At 47.9% G+C, this 12477-nt stretch overlaps 1 protein-coding gene across 1 annotated transcript in view; it reads right to left on the bottom strand.

The window, feature by feature from the left end:
- The window catches only part of LOC124805550, a 150530-nt gene extending 145248 nt beyond the window's left edge, over window positions 1-5282 (bottom strand). Inside the window, exons 1-3 of the mRNA XM_047266117.1 lie at window positions 5070-5282; window positions 4807-5010; window positions 2544-2688 (exon numbers count right to left, since the gene is read on the bottom strand). Of these exons, the coding sequence (XP_047122073.1) occupies window positions 2544-2688; window positions 4807-5010; window positions 5070-5282 (562 nt within the window). The remainder of the gene's footprint in view (window positions 1-2543; window positions 2689-4806; window positions 5011-5069) is intronic.
- Between the last annotated feature and the right edge of the window lie 7195 nt (window positions 5283-12477).

Genomic DNA, 12477 nt, shown 5'->3' with positions numbered 1-12477 from the left:
TACTATTGAAAAGCTACCTAATTTCTCTTTCCGCATTGGGCCGTAGACATTTTCGAAGCCACTAATGCAATTTACATCAAATTTACGGAAGTGGTATTGAAGAAACAGATTTGAAACAAGATCTGACTTACATTAAATACGATTTTGCGTATTTGTCTACAGCGACAACGAAGTTGGAAGCCACAGGTAACTGGCGGAATCTCTAACGATTATTGAAGATGTTGAAGAACGGAGTGTTGCAACAGAAGTTGAGATAAGGTTATCTGATCAAATTCTGATTTTGGGTTTATGAAGCTGACAAAAAAAATTTATGGCAAAAAGTAAGTCTTTCAATTTGACACTGTCCGAAATTTCGTCAGTTAAGTATGTATGTGTCACTTTTTGTAACGTGGAAACGCCATTTTCGATGTGCAAAAATTTGTCTGAAGCGCATGAGGGAAAGTAAAGAAAATTTACAGTTGGTTTTTTACTGTTTTAGAAGAAACTTGAAATAAATACAGAACTGAATTTTGATGCTGCATATTTTTATTGTTTTGCTGCTACGATTTTATTATTTTTTTAAGTACCGGTATCTTTTGCGTGAAAGTACCGAAGGTATTGCTGTATAATGAGGTAGTGTTACGAATGTGTGCATTTTAGCGGTTGATTACAGAGTTCAAAGAAACAGTTCTCGTACTGAGAATATCACTGGCAATGAAAATAACCTAAAGTATCTCTAATGTAAATTTGAGTTTGTACGACTACTTACATGTGGTTCCGACATGAAACCAATGGGTGTGTACTATTCTGAATTTTGTAACTGAATATATAATTTATTGAATTTATGCCAGTTGTTGCTTAGCACTTAGCTTGTTGCTTAGCAATACAATTTGGTTTAGGCATTATGAGTTAGTGGAATTTTCAAGATGTGTGATTGCGTTTAGGAAAAATGCGACACTGCTTTCAAACGTATCACATGAGACTGCACGTTCCTGTAGTGTCAAAGTGAACCACCGCCTTAGAACAACTGATTGATTGGTTGGGGAATGATGCAACTAGTCACAAGCACATATAAAAAGTTTTATTTCAATGCGATAATCGATTTCGGGCTACCACGTCCATCTTCAGATGCCGAATACTTTCAGTTGAGCTACATAGCTGTTTTGGTTAGCAGCATGTCGTCTATTCCTGCACTGCACAAGACCATTTGAATATTTAGAGCCACGTTATGGGTTGATTCATTAATTAAAACATGCTAAAGTGCTTCCATTTATTTAAATATAATTTGAAAAAGTTGTATTCACGTACATAAGTTCCAATAGATGGCTATTTTATTTGTTACGCTAGATATGCTTCTCCAAGATCACGCATATCTACATGTACATCCATACTCGACAAACCACTGTGAAATGCATGACAGATGGTACGTCCAATTGTACCACTTATTAGAGTTTCCATTCAAGTGTGGGGCGGGGGAAGAATAAGAGATTAAATGCCTCCGCGTGTGCTGTAATCTTGTCCTTACGATCCCTACGGGAGCGACTTGTAGGGGGTGTGATTCTTAGAGTCGTCATATAAAGCCGATTCTTGAAACAATTTTTGGTAAACTTTCTCGAGATAGTTTACGGCTATCTTCAAGAGTCTGCAAATTCATTTTCTTCAGCATCTCAGTGACACTCTCCGATTGGTCAAACAAACCTGTGACCATTCGTGCTTGATAAAATTGTTAACGTCAGTGTTGAGCGTCACGCACTTGCTTACACACTCGATGCTTTCGTTTAAAATGCAAAGATTATCCATTAACCAAAAATATAAAGATACCATTTACCAGAAATAGAACATTTTAGAAGTATTTGTGGCTGGTTGCGTCCTTTAACAATTAGCATTAAAGACTGCGGAATTCACAAGAGCCCAATATGTGTGAAATAAAATTGTTTACTTTTGCCAGTTTCTTCTTGTATTCGTTGCTTACGTGATAATATCTGTATTATGTGAAAAATTTCGAAAATATTTTTTTCGTGTTGTTGGGACTTAAGGATGAATACCCGCCAGGTTAGTCGAGAGCGCTAATGCACTGCTCCCTGGAGTCGGGTAGGCGCGCCGGCCCCGGGTCGAATTAACGACGAGGGCCAGTCTGCCGGCCAGCCTGGATGTGGTTTTTAGGCGGTTTTCCACATTCCTCTAGGTGAATACCGGGCTGATCCCCACGTCCCGCTTCAGTTATACGACTCACAGACATTTGAAACACGTCCGCACTTTTCCACGATTTACACTAGATGCAGACAGACTGGGTAGTCTGATTCCGTCCCGGGGGGTACGGGGTGGCGGCTGGAAGGGCATACGGCCACCCCTTCACATTAACATGCCAAATCCGGATTAACCACGCCAACACCGAACACAGTGCGGGACAAAGGCGATAGCGATAGGACTTTAAGGACGAATGCATGCATTTTTTGCTATTTCATAGTGCACGAAAATGCAGGCTATATTGATAAGGTTGAAGACACACTCAACAGGGTAAGAGCTGATGCTGCGTTACGAGGTAGTAGGACTGCGGGGCTTACCCTGGAGGTTCATGGCGGGGAAGACGGCGGGCGGCGGCTGCGGCCGCTGGGCCCCGGGCCCGGCGCCGCCCATGACGCAGGGCGGCGCGTGGTGGTGCGGCACGCCGACCACGGGCTGCGGGTTGTAGGCGCGGTAGCGGTAAGGCTGCGCGCACGGGCCGCCCACCGACAGCTCGCCGCCCACGCCGACGCCGCCTCCGTAGCCGCAGGCCAGCCCCACGCCCACGCCGCCGGGCACGTCCACGGCCGCCGCCGCAGCGTCGAAGCCCGCGGCGGCCGCCGCTGCCGCCTGGTTCAGGTACGAGTAGTCCATCTGGAGACCTCGCCGGCCGCTACTGAGCCTCCTCCTCCGCGAACGACTGGTGACCCGACAGTCTTACCGCTCAGTCGGCCACATCACGGCCCAAAACCACACATTCGTCTCACAAAATTGTTCACTCGGCCCCTCGCTGGATTCTCTCGTCAGTTACCCTCACTTTCCACACTGGCCGAACTCGAGAGGACACCTCGTCCCTTCAGTTCCTCCTGCAATCTTCCAAACTGAAGTCCTCAGGCACCTTCCTTACATTCCTCAGCATCTAGACCTAAGCGGATCACCCCGGCCACTCCTCTGACACTAATACGGAGTGTATACACCAGCTGAATCCTCCGACAGAAACTCGACTAGTAGCATAAAAACTCTTCCCCTTTAAAATCTTCCAGTCTCTTCTGCAGTACAGTGCTGGTGCAGTTGATCCCCTCAATACACCTTCTCTCGTTGTGTTATTCAGTATCTCATCACCATTCGAATGTCCATCTGGATGGAGATCCAGCCGATGTTCTCCAGAGTGGCTTGAAAGTGCCGAACGCGGATTTGAAGCTTGCAACTGTGCTGGACACTAACACTTCCAAACAAATGTCTTGAAGAAAATGGCTCTATACTTCACAAAAGACTCAACAAAACCTGCTACTCTTGACTGGCCAGTGGTGATATAGAGAATGAATACTGCAGCAACAGAGTAAACCTTAGGCTGTGGCCAACTGCCAGCAGAGGCTTCGAGCTTATTGATGTCCCAGTCGTACAGTTGTGTCTGAGATTCTAACTGGGTAACCTCATTCCTAGCCCCTGTCCATCTACACTCCTACTGTTCACCACTGTCCAACAGTTTCCTGGTCACAAAGTGAGTGGCCGCAGATATGGAGTAAATCGGCAATTCCTGACCTGCTCAGTGATCCAACTGCTAAAACTCTTCGAAACTCTTCTTCCAATTTGGCTCCTGTAGCACTAGCAACAACCTGCTTGATAACTGGCGAGATTTCCAACGGACTGTCTTGAGTAGTTAATGGCCTAATGATCCAAATGTTGGAACCTTGTCTTCCAACTGGGATTCTGTAGCACTAGTGACAAGCTGGTTGATAACTGCCGACGTTTGCGAAAGACTGTTACGAGAATTGATGGCCTAATGGTCAACTCTTTCAAAATTGTCTTCTGGTTGAGATTCTGTAGCAGTTCTGACAACCTGTTTGATAACTAACGAGATTTCCGACGGAGGGTCCTGAGTGGTTAACGGCCCAGTGACACTCTTCTTCCAATTAGGGTTACGTAGCACTAGTGACAACTGGTTCGATAACAGGAGTGTCCCGAGTGGCAAATAGATAGCCTCGTGCCTGGTTAAACTAACTGGCTAATCTCAGTGCACTCGATACAACAGCCAAGTCGCAGCAGGGATGAAGAACGGATTGTCACCTTAAAGGCCCGGCTGAAGCAGTCCACCGCGTCCTTCACCTAGAGAACAGCACTTTGGAGGTCAGGGACTTCCCCCCACAGGTTTGACACCCCTGACGGCGCGGCCGCTAATTCCGGCGGGCGCAAGGGGGTGTAACGCGGTTAGCTGGCCGTGTATAAACTAGTCATAAAGCGTCGCCCGTCTCGCGGCCGCAGCCAGCAACAGATTACGGCCCAAACCGGATTCGACGTGGCGCGAGGAAATATTAAGTTAAAGACGGAGAGGGGTGGTGGTGCTGGAGAGATCGGCAGACGCGAGAGAGAGAGAAAGGGAGGGGCGGGAGGAGGAGGGGGGCGGTCGGCGAAGGAGAGGAAAAGAAAGGAAGCAAGGCGCGCCCCCGGCCCGCTATAAGAAGCAATAAATTAATAAATAAAGCGCGGCCCGGCTGAGAGCCGCGTCTTGCCCGAGCGCCTAATTGGATGACGGCCCGGGGCCAGCGGCAGCGGCGGCGGCGGCAGGCCGGTTCGCCTCGGCCGATATCAGATTATGGCGATTACGGGTAATATCGGCGCAGGGCAGCGCGGCGCGGCGCAGCGGATCGGCGGCGGCGACTGGGCGCCGGAGGCGGATGCGTCGCGACGCTGCCGGCGAAGAGGCCACTCGGCGCTCGGCGGGGCTCGGCTGCGTTCGCCGGCGGTGCCGCTGCTGCTGCTGCTACCGGCGGTGCTTCGCCGCCGCGACGCCGAAATCAAATGATGAGCCTAATTCAATAACGCCGCCCGGACCGGGGGCGTCAGGGGGACGGGCGGGGGAGTCCCGCAGGCGGGGCGCGCTCCGCGGCCGCCGGCCAATGGCGGAGCGCGGTGCGGCGCGGAGGCCCGCGGTTGGGCGTGCCGGCGCGTGACGTCAGCGGGCGCGGCGCGGGGTGGGGGCCGCGCGCGCCCCGGGCGGCGGCGCAGACCCGGAGCAGGAGCGGCAGCGCGTGTTTACACTGGACGGAGAGGCGCGGCGCGACGGCGCGTAATTTATTCATTAGCAGCTATTGCGCATTCAGAAGAGCGGCGCGCGGCCGTGTTCTCTTCTTGGTGGACAATGCGCCGGCCGCTTAGCTCCCCACACGATCAAATAAACATGCGCGCAAAGCGGCCGCACTCGTTACAATCATCGTCTGTCGCGCCCGCGCTGAAGGGAGCCGAGAAACAAAGCTCTGTCTCGTCTGTTCGTGCTCGTGTTCGTGTGGGTTGGGAAAGGCAGAAGGAGGCGGGGGACGGCTTGCGAGTTGGGGGTGTTCAGTTAGCTCGTAACCCCGGCAGACGTCGAGTCCCGCATGAAGCTCTGTAGATAAGTAGCAATCCTCCACGTCAGAGGAGAAGCTTCACGCAGGCGGCTTTCTGCCAGCTGACAGGTTTCAGATTCTGCTCACGGTACCCACGGTTAGGGGTGTACCAAGGCCTTACGATAATTATTGACTGTTAAGAAGGCTTCGCTAGAGAAAGAAGCTTCAAATGTATGTACGTTTGTGGACAGATACAAAAATGGTTCAAAGGGCTCTGAGCACTATGGGACTCAACTTCTGAGGTCATCAGTCCCCTAGAACTTAGAACTACTTACACCTAACTAACCTAAGGACATCACACACATCCATGCCCGAGGCAGGATTCGAACCTGCGACCATAGCGGTCTTGCGGTTCCAGACTGTAGCGCCTAGAACCGCACGGCCACTCCGGCCGGCGACAGATACATCAAACTAGTTTTCGGACTGAAGACCACAACAACACCACAACCACCACCACCACCACCACCACCACCAACAACAACAACAACAACGACGACGATGACGACGACAACGACGACGGCGACGACAACAACTACTTTGATTTTTGTATATGATGAAATCCAAGCAGAAGGGGGGGGGTGGAGATAAACATACAAAGTATTTAACAATTCATATTACGGGCTTGTATGGGCTGTAGAAGAGGCTTAGTAGATACGATAGTGGCAAGGAAACCATGTCTGGAAATTTACAGTTTGAATCTCGGAAAACTTTCTTATCCCCCGCCTAACGACCCTCTCCCGGCGGAGATAATAAACACAGACCCGTGTGCTGTTTTGAGTCCTCTGGTTCTCTTCTACGTGACGAAGGACGTCCTCTTCATACTAGCACACAACAATTCACTTCCAATTCTTTGTCTGGCTATATTTCTTGTAGATTTGGGGTCCCGAATCGTGGTTCTGCACTTTTGTTTCACATTTCATCACAATTGATAACGACACACACACACACACACACACACACACACACACACACGGGGTCTGGAATCGTGGTTAATGAAACACACATGTTTGATAAACCAAACACAACTGGTACTTCTGCAAAACACACGATTCCGCGTCGCACGAAGTACCATAATCATGGAGATCGGCCAACAGCAATAGCCACTAATAAATGTATGAAGCTGGAACTCTTTGTTGCATTAATTATAAAGCCCACTTATTAGTTTATGTAGTGGGTTATGCTGTATCATTACTATTGTATTGTGTTGAATAAAGATTTTTTTAAAAAAGAAGAAAAAGAAAAATACCTGAAATTCATCATTGAGACTAAGTCACTACAGTCATAAATACAACTATTTAATCTAATGTTGTAGCGTAGCGCCTGGGTTAACGTTTAAACTTTACGTTTGAAAGATCGTACATTCGAATCTCGACAAATGTAGCGAAACTATTTCAAAATGGTTCAAATGGCTCTGAGCACTATGGGACTTAACATCTGAGGTCATCAGTCCCCTAGAACTTAGAACTAATTAAACCTAACCAACCTAAGGACATCACACACATCCATGCCCGAGGCAGGATTCGAACCTGCGACCTTAGCGGTCGCGCGCCTCCAGACTGTAGCGCCTAGAACCGCTCGGCCACCCCGGCCGGCCGCAACTATTTAATCTAATGTTGTACCGTAGCGCTGTGGTTGACGTTTAAAATTTACGTTTGAAAGATCGTACGTTAGAATCTCGACAAATGTAGCGTAATACTTTTATTTCTGAATCCTATCTTATGAGTCTGGTTGTTATTTTTATTCAGTTAATTGGTTTAAATGTAATGTTTTTTTTATTTCTAATTCTTTGGCACGTTGTTTCCATCATCTTACTGACTTTTTTTATTTGCTCTTATTTTTCTTTTTTCGTCTGGAATTTGCCTGTGTCGCCTATAACCTGCAGCCAAGTGCGAACGATTACTGCTCATAGTTAGTAACACTTCAGCTCGTGTTCCTAGTTTCTGGTAAACTATAGCGAGAAATTACAGTTTGCTTTTGGCGCTGAGACTTAATATTTCCTGTGTTGAGTTTCCTCGTAGAGGTTAGTTTCAATCGCCACGAATAAAGCGATCGTGATGTTATTTTTGCCGCGGGCTGCTGACCGCCATTTTTAGCGGAAACATTGCGGCTAGGTTTAGTTTAAATTCAGTGCAACAAAACCCGTCGCCTGCAAAATTCAGTCATTGGTAACATTAAATCAGTTGTTAACAGAGCACCTCGCATACTTCGCGGCCGCCACTTCCAACACAGCTGTGCGTTACACGTTCACTGTGAAGTGAGCCGCCGTTGTGTGTCTCTTAGAACGGTGCGGTACCCGGCGGCCGTTGTGGCAACACTGTAGCGGCAAGTGACAGACGTCAGCTACCATGAAATATTAAACAGACTATAGTTGCGAACGTATCAACTTCTCGAAGCCGATAATGGTATGAGATGTCGTAATTACAACAGGGACTGACAACACCGCCCTCTTCTCAGTTTGTGTGCGCACTGTGAAGCAGGAGATTCGAAAGTGATCCGATATTCAAACTTATTTTATACCCAAACGGTACATTTTCGGACATGAATTCTTATCCAAAAATTTATCGCCTTGTAAGGTGGCTACAATTTCGCACCTTACAAGCACTCATCCACACACTTTGCCGTGATCTACAAACACAATTAGGGATCATGTGATAGGCTGCACACCGTATATGTGAATATATAAAGGAGACTGACATTGTCACGTACGTCTTGTAAATAATTATTAACGCTTATTGCATGAAAGGTGACAGAGTGTCTTTATTATAAAAACGGCGTAATGAATGATTGCCTATACTACTAGAGGTTGGAACGTCAGTGGAAATGAAATGGCAGGCAGAACTCAAGCCCTGGGCGGAAGGCCCACACAGGTGTGTTGGACCTGCTTGAACACAGGAAGCAGGAAGATGGATGTTGGGACACCTGAGCGCTGGGGCACAATAGAGTCGCGACTGGTTGGTTTGGTAGCCGAACCTGAAGGATTATACTTCAGAAACTACGGAAATCTTGGACGCAGGTGAGAGGAATGAAGAAGCGGCACCTCGGAAACTACGGAGGCTGGGTTATTTCCAACGATTTTTACTCAGAAGCGTACCATTGTACGAGTACAGGTTTTTCCTCGCAAACTTTCCGCGCTGGACGGCAAAAGACTAAAATATGGTTGGTCGGCGTTCGGAAGAATCTGTAGAGAGAGAGAATATTCCGTGGTTTCGGGAATATGAATAGTTTTCGGAATCACGAGGGTGGGGAGCCGAGCCTTGTTGGAAAGACAACACTGGAGAGACAAGGTCTTCCGCTGTGAGCGCCCGTGTGTGACGGTCGCTTGATACAAGCTTTGTTGATACAGACGGATTTGCTATCTTCGCTCTCAGGAGAGTTTAGAGATAGAACAGTTACGAAGAGTATTGTTGCGAACCTATACAATTCTGGACTTCCCCTCCGTGTTGGAAGTCGTCGATGAGTACGCAGCGTTCAGTAATTGAGAGTACTTCCTCTGCCTATACTTACGTTGAGACGTTATCTGAACTCCGTCCTTGTGGTTGGGAGATCGCGTTTCTCGTCTGTAGAACACAGAGAGGAGAAGACATTATGAGAGTATATTAGTCAGAGGACCGCCTTCTGCCGTCCTAGTGTTTCAAAGAGTTTATTTTGTGGATGGAGTTCTTCCATCGTCGCAGACGAGTACGAGAACCATCACTTCGCTGCACCGGACACAGTACATACGGTGATATCGCAAACTGCTTTGGCTTATAAGGGCTATAAAAGCTGAACAGCTGTGATCACGTTAGTTTATTTCCACTGAGGTTCCACACCACCGTAAATCATCTTTGAAAGTAGTGTCTTCTAGTGTTTGGTACGTAGATGATGTCAGTCATTTCGCGTTATTGATATTAGACCGCGCAGTCATAATAAGGGGCGGAATTGGGCAATTGATTAGTAATTTTACTTAGGAAATGTGAACTTTGTAATCTAAAGGTTTTTTATCTACAATAAATATATAAAACGGAACAACGTTTATCATTTAGTAGGATTAGAGCCTTCATCATTCATTTACGTTTAGATTTAGAGAATTTATAGAATCAAGAGCCCCTAAGATCTGCTTCAGGGGATAGTCAGACAGGGCCAAATCTTCATTGTAGCGTTTATTATTTTCCGTTGCGCACATTCATTTTACACCCGCCTGGAGTAGCATCTGAGTCTAAATACCTTCTACAACTCCTGGAAGTCTTTAATAAGAATTATGAAACAGTACTTGAATGCACAGTGTCTGTTCCTTCAAAAGAACAAACACGACGCAGATCCAGCAACTGCGAAAGGCTATATGTAATTGAAGGGAGATCACTGTTGTCAGCTGCGTCGGGACATTAAGCGGAATCGGCGGCGAAAAACGAAAATGCGTACCGGACCGGGATTCGAGCCCGGGATCTCCTGCTTACTAGGCAGGTGTGTTAACCACTGTGCCATCCGGGAGACAGCGTTTCTCGGTCGCCTCACGGCCAATCCACACTCCTATCGAGCGCCATTTATCCGCAGTCCCTGTTCATTATACTTCTGTTCGCTACTTAGAGATTCCTGCTGGAGGTCGGATATATTTGTGGATTCGCACTGAAGAAAGTGGATCCATTCCCAAGCCAGGCTTATAAAGTATAATGGACAGGCACTGCGGATAGGTGGCCTTCGATGGGAGTGTGGATCGGCCGTGAGGCGTACCGACATAGTCCGTGTGGTTGTGAGAATTCTGTGTCCCTGATGGCGCAGTGGTTACCCCACATGCCTACTAAGCAGGAGCTCCCGGGCTCGAATCCCGGTCCGGTACACATTGTCGTTCGTCGCAGCTGATTCTGCTTAATATCCCGCTGCAGCTGAGAGAGTGATCCGCTTCAGTTATGAAACGGCCTGTATATACGTATGTTCTTGGAAAAGGTCCGCCTTTAGCAAAACACAATTTTGTTTTTTAACCCAAACACGTTTCACTGAAGTTGCAGCATCTTCAGTGGGCTTTTTATTTTATGGCCTTTTTTTTACCACATGGTGTGGTTTTTTTTATGTATGTAATCTCCTGAGAAGAATAGGCACAGAGCAAACAATCGAATGACCTACATAAAAAAAGAGACGGCAATAAAGGACAACGAAAACAAGTTTAATGAAAAAATAGTTTCATTAATTGTTATGGCCGAATCAGGCCCACTTCAGATTTGACACAGGAATGCAGGGCTGTTGCTGCCAGAGGCGTCAGTTGGAGGACCCAGTGCGTGCACTATAATGGCGAGCAACGGCTGACGCAGGCGACAGTAATAGATTTGAATTTTGGTGTCCAGTCTGAAGAAGGCCAATTCGGCCGAAACCGAAAACAAGAACAGGCACGGATCCAATTGCGGCCGCAGTGGCCGAGCTGTTCTAGGCGCTTCCGTCCGGGTCGCAGGTTCGAATCCTACCTCGGGCACGGATGTGTGTGATGTCCTTAGGTTATTTAGGTTTAAGTAGTTCTAAGTTCTAGGGGACTGATGACCTCAGATGTTAAGTCGCATAGTGCTCAGAGCCGTTAGAACCATTTGAACTCACCCCCCCCCCCCCCTTACAAGAACATCTTACTATAAACAATCCCAATTTTTCAAGCATCAATGTCCAGTTTTCTCGGGTAACTTCCGGACAATAAAGTAGCCTGAAAACTAAGTAGCGAAAGTGGCTACTTAGAAAGTACACACAGCAAAAATAGGTTTCCAGGATTCCGCTTCCCAGGACTCCTGGAGATAGACGTTGACAATGCATATTGTATCACAGACACAGTCCCTTTGACTTTTCAGAGATGTCACTAATCCCGCCCAAAGATGTAAACAACCATGCATGAGCAGGTCCTATTAGACGGAGGGTGTCCGACAACCTATCAGTTCAAGTCATTCCACCAGTAAGGAGGTACACGATTCGTGTTGTCTGTAGTTCAACCTTGCCTAGACGGTCAATGCCGCGGTTCGATCGCGTTCGCATTGTTACTTTGTGCCAGGAAGGGCTCTAAACAAGGGAAATCTGCAGGTGTCTGCGACTGAACAAAAGCGATGTTGTTCGGACATGGAAGTCACAGAGACACGGAACTGTCGATGAGATGCCTCGCTCAGACCGCCCAGGGGCTACCACTGCAGTGGATGACCGCTACTTGCGGATTATGGCTCGGAAGAACCCTGACAGCAACGCCACCATGTTGAATAATGCTTTTCGGGCAGACACAGGACAACGTGTTACGATTCAAACTGTGCGTAATCTGCATGATGCGCAACTTCACTCCCGAAGTCCATGGCGAGGTCCATCTTTGCAACCACGACACCATGCAGCGCGGTACAGATGGGCCCATCAACATGCCGAAGGAAAGCTCAGGATTGGTATCACGTTCTCTTCACCCATAAGTGTCGCATACGCCTTCAACCAGACAATCGTCGGAGACGTGTCTGCAGGCAAACGTTCATTCTGAACGCCTTACACACACTGTCCAGCGAGTGCAGCAAGGTGGAGCTTCCCTGATGTTTTGGGGTGGCATTATTTGGGGCAGACGGACGCCGCTGGTGGTCATGGAAGGCGCTGTAACGGATGTACGATACGTGAATGCCATCCTCCGATCGATAGTGCAACTATATCGGCAGCATATTGGCTAGGCATTCGTCTTCATGGACGACAATTCGCGCACCCATCGTGCACATCTTGTGAATGACTTCATTCAGAATGACGACATCGCTCGAATAGAGTGGCAATCATGTTCTCCAGAGGTGAACCCTATCGCACCTGCCTGGGATAGATTGAAAAGGGCTGTTCATGGACGACGTGACCCACCAACCACTCTGAGGGATCTACGCCGAATTGCCGTTGAGGTGTGGAACAATCTGGACTAACAGTGCCTTGATGAACT

Source organism: Schistocerca piceifrons, chromosome 7 (genome assembly GCF_021461385.2).
Source record: "Schistocerca piceifrons isolate TAMUIC-IGC-003096 chromosome 7, iqSchPice1.1, whole genome shotgun sequence".
NCBI lineage: Eukaryota > Metazoa > Arthropoda > Insecta > Orthoptera > Acrididae > Schistocerca > Schistocerca piceifrons.
Note: the sequence above shows the minus strand (reverse complement) of the source record. Positions and strands in the feature narration are given on the sequence as shown.